The sequence below is a fragment of the Coffea eugenioides genome, chromosome 11 (assembly GCF_003713205.1).
Source record: "Coffea eugenioides isolate CCC68of chromosome 11, Ceug_1.0, whole genome shotgun sequence".
In the NCBI taxonomy this organism is placed as follows: Eukaryota; Viridiplantae; Streptophyta; class Magnoliopsida; order Gentianales; family Rubiaceae; genus Coffea; species Coffea eugenioides.
Window position 1 is genome coordinate 33,296,653 of NC_040045.1, and position 11,703 is coordinate 33,308,355.

General features: G+C 34.7%; 1 protein-coding gene across 1 annotated transcript; it reads right to left on the minus strand.

Annotated features, from left to right (window-relative positions):
• Positions 1–3,079: 3,079 nt before the first annotated feature.
• On the minus strand, positions 3,080–6,139 carry LOC113752325 (putative calcium-transporting ATPase 13, plasma membrane-type). The gene has a single exon (XM_027296442.1). It carries the CDS (start codon positions 6,137–6,139, stop codon positions 3,080–3,082), a length of 3,060 nt encoding a protein of 1,019 aa, XP_027152243.1.
• Between the last annotated feature and the right edge of the window lie 5,564 nt (positions 6,140–11,703).

The following is an 11,703-nucleotide window of genomic DNA, read 5'->3' on the forward strand; positions in this document are numbered from 1 at the left end:
TTATGAAGTTTTCTATAATGCAAAAAATCTGGGGGGGGGCATTGGTATGAAGTAACAAATCTCGCAGCTTCATTGATTGGAAGACTGCTGAGCTAATTAGGCATATTGTTAGGTAATACTTAAAATTTCGAATTTAGGGTTTATGAAATGGATGCATTTAATTAAGTAACTAATTAAACTAATTAAATTACCTGCGAGTATTACTTTCACATAATTAATTTATGTCAAATACAAAACCTACCAGTTTTCCTTTTGTAAAAATATGAATGTAATACTTTTTGAATTTTACTTACAACCATTTGTATATTTAATATAAATTAAATGATTCAGAGTAAAATGTTCATAAATAGTTATTACTTTGTTCGTGTAATAGAGGAAACCCGTAAAGAGCTGATATGTCATGGGAAATTTCTTTTTTTTTTTTTTACTTTCACGTATTTAATTTATGTTAAATACAAAACCTACTAGTTTTCCTTTCGTAAAAATATTAGTATATCACTTTTTAAATTTTACTTATAAACATTTATGTATTTAACATAAATTATATGATTCAGAGTAAAATGCCTATAAATAACTAGTACTTTATTCATCTAATAGAAGAAACCCGTAAAGAGCTAGTAAAGAGTGGGTAATTTCTTTTTTTGCTTTCACGTATTTAATTTATGTTAAATACAAAACCTACTAGTTTCCCTTTTATAATAATATTAGTGTAACACTTTTTGAATTTCACTTATAAACATTTATGTATTTAATATAAATTAAATGATTCAAAGTAAAATGCTCATAAATACCTAGTACTTTATTCATATAATGGAAGAAACTTATAAAGAACTGGTATGTTATGGACAATTTTTTTTTACTTTCAAATACTTCATTTATATTAAATAGCCAACATGCTAGTTTTCCTTTCGTAAAAATATTTGTGTAACGGCTTTTGAATTTTATTTGCAAATATTTATATATTTAACATAAATTAAATGATTCAGAATAAAATGCCCATAAAAACCTGGTACTTTGTTCATGTAATAGAGAAAAGCCATAAAGAGTTGGTACTTTATGGGATATTTCTTTTTTAAAAAATATTTAATTTATGTTAAATAGATAACCTACTAGTTTTTTTTTCATAAATATTTAATTTATGTTAAATAACGTATTTTCAAAATGTGTTTTTTTGGTGACATCAAAAAATGCATTCTACTAATGCGTTATTTAACCAATTTTCCCTATTTAAATAAATTTATGAAAATTAAAATAACGTATTTGAAAATTACATTTTTATTTGGAAGAACGCATTCTTTGGATGCATTTTTCACCATTTGGAAAGAGACTAAAAAATCGCCACCCTTTGGGAAGTTAGTTTGAAAACTCTCTCTTTTTGGAAATTTACTTCTCCATCTGCCTTACTTTTCTAGCGGACACCCTCACCTTTTAATACCGCTGGAAGCACTCGAAGTAGCCGTTGCATGTCCAACGGTCATGCAACAGTGCTTTTGCCCGAAAAATACTCTCCAATTCACATTTTCCACCTACTGCAACTTTCTTATGTCATTGCTATCAGTCAAACTAAAGGTATGAAGGGAACTAAAATACTCTCCCTCCTCCAAAATGCATTTTCTATTGTTACTTTTGCTTAGAGGGGCTGACATTGTTAAGAAAATATCAATTCAGAGGGTGGTAAGAGAGATTTCCAAAATGTGGGGGGAGCTTAGTGATATTTCAAGAAACCTTAGGGGAGGTTTCTGAAATTATCCCTAATTTCAATTCATCTACGGTGTCAATACAAAAAAAATATAATTCTACATAAAGTGTAGGATCATTTCGTACTGAATTTCCAGCAAATTTGTTCGAGAAAAACCTGGCTGGGGAAATTTACATGCTTCTCATTCTTAAAGGTTAACAACATAATTAGTTCTTGAGAAAACAAGAACAAATCTTGAAAGTTGTTTAGCCCAATTATACACAGTTTCCTTGTTCTTTTATCTCCCTTAACATATATTACTAGCATACATAAATGGCATAGCCAGTTTAACTTAGTAATAGAACTTCAATTTGCCCATTATAAGTTTTAATTTTGGATCAATCTTTCCAACACTGTCAATGTATACACTAACAGATTTAGATACATGTCACATTATCTCAATTGAATTTATATATGTAGCATGCATCTAAATCTGCTAAGATAATATTGACCGTGTACAAAACATTTATCCTTTAATTTTACCATTTTTGTCTTAAAGTTGTTGTTCCTTGAAATTCTGTAATCGCGTGGTAGCTACCTCTTCTTCGCTACATATCAATGGGCTTGGGTTTGAGAAACATCTCAGTCTTTAGACGTCCAAAATGATTTGTCCAAGTCATTGAACCACGTTGGGCCCAAATTCGTCAATTTGACTTATGGATATTTGCAGAAAATCATTAGTTGGCTCATGAATATTGCGAATAGCTCAAGAAGTAAGAATTTGTAAAATGTATCCCAATGTTATATTATAGTGGAGTCTAATCATTTTCTAAACTAACAAATCAGCATAAACTACTACGAAACTTTGTGATATTGCAACTTGCCTGCTGTTTTCCTAATAACAATTAGTAGAAGTTGTTTGATTTATTGGTAAGTGTAAATATTGAACTCAGCAAGAATTTACTACAAAAAGTACATTACAGAAGCAAACTACAGAAGATATTAAAACGAAACTTTGAGCACACTACTCCATTTTACATGCATTTGAAGCTGTTGTTTTTTTTGGGAGAAAAAAAAAAGCTTATAAGAGAATTGTATTGAATCTTAAAATGAGTTTATACTATTCATTCATCAAATCACTATTTACAAGCAGTAAACTAACAAAATATCTGGCTAACAATTATCCTAAAAATCTTAACAAAAACTACTTGATAACATGATTTTTTACTTAGCAAATCTTAGCTAAAATATTTAATAACAAATCAATATGATTTTTTGGTTAACAAATCAATAAAATATTTTTTGGATTAGCTATTTTTTGGGGTGTTTTTAAAAAATCTACAGGAAAAGTTGACATATTAAATATAATCTAGTAAAATCTACAGGAAAAGTTGACATATTTCAACAGAAATTCTTCCACTTGAGATAGCTGAACACTGGTCTGTCCGGAACGGGTATGTACTTAACAATCCAGCCAATTGGCCAGGATGCAGCTGCAATTCCTATACAAGCTCCCCATTGCCCCCAATTCAACCTCTCTGTATTAGCAAATCTCTTCAAAAATTCCACCATCACCACTTGAAGAATAATTGTTACTCCAATAATTCCCAAGAACAACTTGTTCCTGTGTATCCCCTCAAACACATTCTTACTCTCAAGTTTCCTTGCGTTGAACTCATTGAACACTTGGCAAAGAACAAAAGTGTTGAAGATCAACGTAGCGTTTACCATTTCGCTAACACCAAAGATTGATTTTCCTTTGAACTGTAATGTCAGCAAAACTGCTATCTGATACAAGGCTTGAGACATTAAGTTCCTCCACATGATGTTGGTGATGAGGGGTTCAGTACGCCCCACCGGAGGCTTGTCCATCAGATCCTTTGTTGGTCTTTCTGTTGCTAGCGCTAAGGCTCCAAGAGTATCCATGATGAGATTTACCCACAAGAGTTGAACTGCTGTTAATGGTACTTCTCCAGCTGAAATTGCTGCTACAAAGTTGATCACTAGAGCTGCCACATTCACTGTGAGTTGGAACTGAATAAATTTCTGGATATTGCTGTACACACACCTTCCCCATGTAAGCACTGTGGCAACAGAAGCAAAATTGTCATCCAAAATGACAATATCTGAACTCTCCTTGGCGACTTCAGTGCCCTGAATCCCCATAGAAAGTCCTATATCAGCTTCTTTCAATGCTGGCGCGTCGTTTGTTCCATCTCCAGTCACTGCTACAACATGACCTTTCTCTTTTAAGCATTTCACCATGAGATGCTTGTCAAAAGGAGACGATCTCGCCATTACAACAATTTTATCAACTTTTTCCATCCGTTCCTCATCTGTGTAGTTGCGAAATTCGACACCTTCTACCACCAATTCATCGTTAGCCTCAAGATCGGGCCTAAGTATTCCACATTCAGTGGCTATTGCTCTTGCAGTGAAGACATTGTCGCCAGTGATCATTTTGATCTTCACACCAGCATATTGACAATCTTCCACAGCTTTCTTCACACCGGGGCGACAGGGATCCTTTAGGCCTACAATCCCCAAAAGGATCAAGTTTCTGTCTTCTAATGTTTGCTGTATTTCTCCACTGGCATCATTGGCTTCTGTAATTTGCTTGTGAGCAAATGCAATGCATCTCAGACTGCTGGCAGCCATGCCCTGTATTATTTCTTCAAATTTCTTCCTCTCAAGATGATCCAGTAATGTGACTTCTCCTTCAAGGTTGTAGTAATGCGAGCACATAGCTAGTATCATTTCAGCAGCTCCTTTCCAGTGGACATGAGTCGAGTTATCCACCATTTTCTTCATCAACACTCCACTTCTTTTCTTCTGGGAATTGAATGCTTCGACATGAAGAATGGAGCAATTCTGTTTTACTCTCTCCATGTCCATATTTAATTCCATCACAGCCCAAGACAGAATTGCTTTCTCAGTAGGACTTCCTGAGAACTCGAGGCCCTCAGTTCCTAAATTAATCGACCTATAAACACTTCCTGTTGTGTTTAGGCTCACAGCTTCACGAAGCAATTTAAGAACATTGGTTGAGATAGAAAGGTAGCTATCTTTCTCTACTGATTCCTTTCCCAGCCAAAATTTTGTTACTGTCATTCTATTTAGAGTAAGAGTACCTGTTTTGTCTGTACAGATGGTTGTAGCAGAGCCCATTGTTTCACAAGCAGAAAGCTTTCTCACCATTGCTTGATCAGCCATCATTCTCTTCATCGAATAAGCAAGTGTAAGTGTTACAGCCAGAGGCAAACCTTCTGGAATTGCAACAACTACAATTGTTACAGCTGCAGCAATAATTTTCACCACAGCATTGATCACATCATCAGCCTTTGTTTTGCTGCCATTGTACTCCTTGATTCCGTTTGCGTCCTTTGTATGACCAGTGAAGTAGCGAACTAATAGCACCAAAAGAACTAAGAAAGCAACTGCTAAACCAACTTTACCAATTGCTGAAGTTAGCTTATTGAGGCGCGATTGAAGGGGAGTTTTCTCATTGGAGTCCTGGCTAACAGAGCTCATCATTTCCCCCCAAGTTGTGTTCATTCCAACAGAAGTAACAAGCATCTGACCATATCCATCAGCTACTTTGGTACCAGAAGTCAAGAATGGATTCTGGTTTTGATTAACTTCTAGATGATCACTTTCTCCAGTCATGCTTGACTCATCAATGCGTAAGGAATGCCCCTCCAAGAATAATCCATCAGCAGGTACCTGATCACCAATCTTCAAGCGAACAACGTCTCCAACAACAATTTCAAAGATTGAAATTTGCTGTCTCCTGCCATTTCTCACAACTTCAACAGGGATATTGCTGCTGACCTTGGAAAGCTTCTCAAATTGCCGGTTCTGCCTAAAATTACTGATAGCTGAAACAGAAATGACAAGAAAAACTGCAACAAATATACTTCCACCATCATACCATCCTTCTTTTGGACCATTCTCTTTTATGCCAAAAACAAGAGATAGTGCAGCACATGCCAAAAGAATGGCAATTGTAGGATCTTGAAAAGCTTCCCAAACAAAATGGAAGAATCCCTTTTTGGGAGGCTTACGATATGTGTTGCTACCAAAGGCTTCAATTCTGCTTAAAATATCTTCGGCGTCATCACCATTTAATCCATGCTGAACTTCAGTGTTAAGAGAAGCAGCTATACCCTGAATACCACCTAATTGGTCAAGCTGACCTAGGCTTTTCTCCTTGACAAGCTTTGTTAGAGTTGTCTGATCAACATTGCAAAAGCTGGGAGGAACTTCGGGAATATCGATGATAATTGGGTCTGAAGGTACTGGTGAAATCTTGCTCTTTCTACGACTAAGAACATTTTTGAAGGCCCTTGAACAATATATGGTCAGAAAAGCAGAGCCCCATTTCTTTTTGGTTTTGTTGAGTTTACTAAGGTGCACAACCAGGTTAATGCAGGACAAATTTGCATCAACTATTGAAGACATAATTTCGAAAGCCAATGATAGCTGGTAAGAAAAAGAATTTTGAGATTTTCTATCTCGCACAAGATAAAAGACAAGTACAGAAATCGGAGGGAGATAAAAGCTAATGGTTCACGATCTCAACCAATTTGACTAGCTGCATGAAAAGATTTTAGAAAACCTGTTGCATGAGTTGGGTGTGTTGGTTGATTCAATACCCGGTGCTGATTGTATTTATAGAAGCAGAAGCATATGATGTGAACCGTCATGCATAAAGCATCTGTTTCTTTCTCGCTTTAATAATCCGAAGGTCTAATACATTTGAACCTTGGCTTTTCAAATGTAATGAGCAAGACTTTAAACGTAAAAGAAAAGGACGACTGAAAAGAGCTGGAAATTATCCCAAATACTAATGAGCTGTGTTTATTCCAAATAGTGTGTTTATTCCAGGATAAGAATCTAATACTTAGAATGGGAAAAACAAGGCGGTTGTAACGTGTGCGACGCGCCACGCGGTTTCTTCACTGCCACGTTTTCTTTATCTTCGTTTATTCATTTAATTTTTTTTTCTTGTTTGGGAGATAATTTTCCTTAAGAGGTCTATTAAAAGATTGAACAAGCGCGTAGTCACTTTGATTTTGTTCAAACAAAAATCACCCTCCAATTAAATTTATTATTCTCAATATAAAACTTAACGTACCATTTGAAGTGAAGGCATACACATTCATAATTAATTATTATTGACTCTATCCTCTATTTAAATACCTTTCTAACCTAATTTCACTTTTACAAATAAATTAACACATGAGCCGCTTTCAAATGAGCACTCATTCGGGAAGCGTTCAATCACAACCACCATTAGCCTTGTCTTCTAAGCAATTTCCAGCAAAAACGCGTCCAGTAACTGAAAAATGTGATCACAAAAAATGATGTAATTTTTCGACGCTGTCCAAACAAGGCCTCAGCCTCTTAAGAATATAAACATAAAACCAGCAGGATGGATTTCCCACATCAGTTTTGCATGTCGGGAACGTGGGAAAAAAAAGACGGCCGTTGCCAGATTTTGGTTGGCCAACTCTCTGCCTTTGTGGTAGATGTTGTGTACCTAATACCGACATCTGCATTAGCTAAAACACCCAACTTTCTCATCGATCCCAATTTGTTTGCAAACAAATGTAACGTCCTTAGAGCTTCTAAGTTTTTGAGTCATAACAGTTGGTTCCTGCCGATGTAACTATGGTTACTCGATAGTTCCCATGCAAACTATTTGAAGCCTGTTGTCATTTCACTGCCAATATTAGTCATAAAATGCTCCCAAAAGTCAATTATTTTGGCCTCTTAATTCAGAGGCTAATCTTATGTACCTTCCGATGTAATCTTATAAGCACCAGCAAGAATTTATACTACTAGTTGGAAATGACCTCGAAAACTGCAGCTTTCTTACGGTCCATTTATTGCTGCGTTTGGATTAGTTGTTTTGTGAGATATATGTGAAATTTTTTTTAAAATACTTGATATATTATATAAATGAGATATTTTTTAAATTATTATGTATTATTATAATATTATATTTAAAAAATTTGCTTTTGGAAGAGAAGACGGATTACCCATTGAGAAGAATCGAGTGGCAAATGTCGTGCTCCTTCCGGGGAATCATTTGGAGTGTCAGCACTGAGGATAAGATCGGGACCATTTGATTGATGCCCATGATTGACTTTTTGTTTGACTTGGCTTCACTCCTCAGAAATGCCATGAAAAGACGGAGGAATATTAAAAGGCCATCATACTAGGTTGTTAGAACGTTCATATACCTACCAGGACTGTAAATGTGTCGAACTTAACAGGCTTGAATTCGATAGAGAACTTTCAATACAGTAAGAATTTGAGTTCAAATCTAATCGAGATCAAAGAAAAATAAAAAATTATATGGATAGAGTATTATTCCAAATAATTATTTAGAATAATTACTGTAACACTTTTTGTGACGTGATGTATGTGAGATAAAAAAGTGATTGCAAATATAAAAAAATGGATTAGAAAATGTGTTTATGATGTAAGCGATATTTTTTTTCGAAATAATTATCCATCCATACAAAGCCGATCTTTTTTTTTTTGGTAAAAAATAAAAAAACCCCCTGTGGTAAGGCTAATACACAGAAAAGCCCCTTATGCTTTCAAAATATACAACACGGCACCTCATACATTGAATTAAATTGTAAAGGTGACGGAATCCGTTAAATTTAACGGAAATGATTTATTGGAACTTAAAAAAAAATTTTTATACCTAATTTTTATCCAATATACCTATTCTACCCCTTAACCCTCGATTCTCTCTATTTAGAGAATAAAACAAATGATTTTTTTGAGTTGTCTTTTGCTTTATTATACCAGGGCATTTTGGTCATTTTGTTCATTTCCGTCACCTTTACAATTTAGTTCAAAGTATGAGAGGTCGTATTGTATATTTTGAAACCATAGGGGGCTTTTCTGTGTATTAGGTTTATCACATGGGGTTTTTTTGTTTTAACATGAGTGAAATAAACATTTTATTTGGGAAATAATAATGGTAGGAAAAACCTACATGTAATTTTACTATTAATTAAAAAAAGTTTATTTAACATATGGTACAGAACTGGCTTGACAAGCCAGTGGACAAAGTATCCCTATACTTGAGCCGGACTCAGACGAACTTGTTAAGTCAATTCGACTAAGTCGGTTCCCAGTAACTCAATTTGCTCGCAACCTCGTATACGACCATAGAATTGGAAAGGGACGTTCTTGTAATGAAAAGTCCTTGAGTCGACAATTTTTCGTTTCATGAAAACTCACTTGCCATTTCCCTGTAACTCACTTCTTTTAATGAACCTTGTGTATGTTCATAGAATTCAAAAGGGCCATTCTTGTAAAGCAAAGTCCTGAGTCAACAATTTTTTTGGTTTCTTGAAAACTCACTTGCAAATTCCAAAGAGACTCTCTGAGAGTGCTGATGGTTGGTTGTGGACATGCGCAAGCAAAGATGATGCAAAGGGTCGGACGTAGTTTTGAGTGTTTCAGCATCCCGTAAGCTACTTTGTCACTGGTGGTCAAAGAAACAGACTTTCCACTCCTGCGAAGATTTTGGAGCAGATAATTCGCATCAGCATGGTGCGGTAAGCACTCCGCGAAATGCGTAAAGAAATTTTGGGTGTAAGACTTGGTATATAGGGTCACAGGTCTTTCTACCCGAGAGCCAAGATTAGTGAAAAGGCAGTGTTAACTGCTAAGATTGTCCATTAATGAACGATGCAATTTTGCCCTCTTCTGCCCTTTTTTAGTTTTTACTCATCACTAAAACGGGAACGGGTCTGCAAGACTCTCAAATATAACTTGTGGCTTTGTCCAAGGGGAAAAAAATGTAAAGAAAATATGCAATGATATCAAGGGTATTTATACAAACTTTTTGACAACATGTATAATTAGATGTACACCAAAAAAAAAAAAATTAGCGGAGAAGCCGATATAAATATACTCTCAAATGTACAAAATTGCACTGTGTTTGTTAATTAATCATTCTAGTGCACTCTTTTCACACATTTTTCCAATCTAATAAGTGAAATCATCACCAAAAGATGCTGTGAAACTACGAAATAAGTTTTATGGTTGCACGGGGCAATTGTATGAAAGTGAAAAGAAACTTTGAAGAAAAAAATGTGTGATTTCTTAAAGCTTTAAAAAAGGTTGTGCAAGTGGCTTGCAAAATCTATGTCTAGGAAAAAGATCCACTTTCTGCACTTTGTTGAAGTATTTCCCTCAACTTCTTTTTTTTTTTCATTATTTTTGTTGGAACAATCGTTTGAATCACTCACTATACAAGGAAATCAACATCTTGGAGCTCTGCAAGTACTCTTAGATTTCCATCCCGGATGGCATTAGCCAGCAAGTCCGGGGATTGCCTTCCAACTAATTCTCACGAAAGCAACTATAATTCCACCAACGTATCTTATCATGGGTTCTCTGGACATCCCTTTTTACACAGGCAATATATGGACTTCATTCGAATCCCTGGAGCGCCATCATCTTGCATGTCAAATAACAGACAACCAATGGGTTATCCGTTGGAGTTTGATATTGATTGCTGATGGATAATTTAATAGGATTTAATAAGAAGATCATAAAAATCCAAAAACTACTGATGCGCCATTGTAAATCTGCCCTGAATTAGGTGAGTTTGGATAGGTCTTCCAAAAACTCGTCTGTTTTTGGGATGGCATGGAGCTAGCAAATTGTACATTATGATTTGTCAACTATCTATCCTCTTGCTCCTCTTAAGCTTTTTGTGGGGAGCATCATCGGGGGCGCATGTGTCTTTGATTCTGTCGTCCGCAAACAAGCTAGATCAATCCTGGATAACTATGAAGAAAAAGTGAAGATCTCAACATGGCGAAGCCAAAGAAGATATGTTTTCACCAAGAACTTAATAGTTCTTCAGGAGAATGGTGTGTCTGGGTTTAAGGGAATGTTGGTATAGGGGACCTTAATTGACTTCTTTTACATGGTTAAAAGCTACAGGTCACTGCGATGAATAAAGGTCTCAATTAAAGCATGTCAAAACACCTTAAGGAATAGGATGGTGTAGGGAATCCCAAACACATCTTTTATAGCATTGGAATTAGGTATTTATGTAAACGGATAGGTTTTGAATTGATTTCTTTGATCCAGATCCAAACTCATTTAGACCCCAAATTCAGATCCAGACCCTTTTAAATTTGAAAAAATAAATTCATATCCAAACCCTTATGGATCTGGGTATTCAATGGGTATCTATGGGTATTTTCTGAACATATTAAAGTAAAAATGTATTAAAAATATATAGAGTTCATAAATAATATAAATACATCTAATTTTTGTTTTCACCTAATAAAATTAACATTCGACAAGTTGAATGTAATAATGTGAATTCAAAGAAAAAATTATTATTGACTATTTCTATATGTTTTCAAAGATTCAATTTCATCCACATCTAATATTTCATTCGTTCGCCTTTACTTTTTATTCTTTTCTTGAAAAAATTTGTACCAATTACAATGATAATTAGGATTAGTTTTTAAAAAAGTAAACAATTATAACATATATAAATATTCAGCCTTATTAAAAAAAATATAATTTTGTACCACTTTTTCTCATTTAAGCTTCAATATTGATTGATGTCTCGCAATCCAGCACTAAAATAGTGAATGAGATAAAAGTCATTTGACTAAGGATCGATGACAAATAAATAATAGAATAAGAAAATTTATAAACACGTACTCATTTCTTTTTATTCAATCCAATTATCAGTAGTCACTAATATTTCAATTGACAGGTTGTCGATGCCTGTGCAATAATAAATACCTGCTCAAACTAAAAGTAATTTCTGTAGATAGTGGTGAGCAGGGTCGAATCCACAGGGACTGGGAGTAATTGTTTCTTTTCAAATTCACAGTGACAATGGGGTGTTTTTATGCAGAAGGTGACAATAAAAGAAGTTCAAATAAAATCTAAGAAACTACTAAAAATTAATTAACAAATTACTAAAATCAAATGAATGATAATTAAGGATCTAGCCAAGG

Excerpts from the sequence above, each read along its gene's own strand:
- LOC113752325 (XM_027296442.1), bottom strand. The coding sequence starts at position 6,139 with ATGTCTTCAATAGTTGATGCAAATTTGTCCTGCATTAACCTGGTTGTG.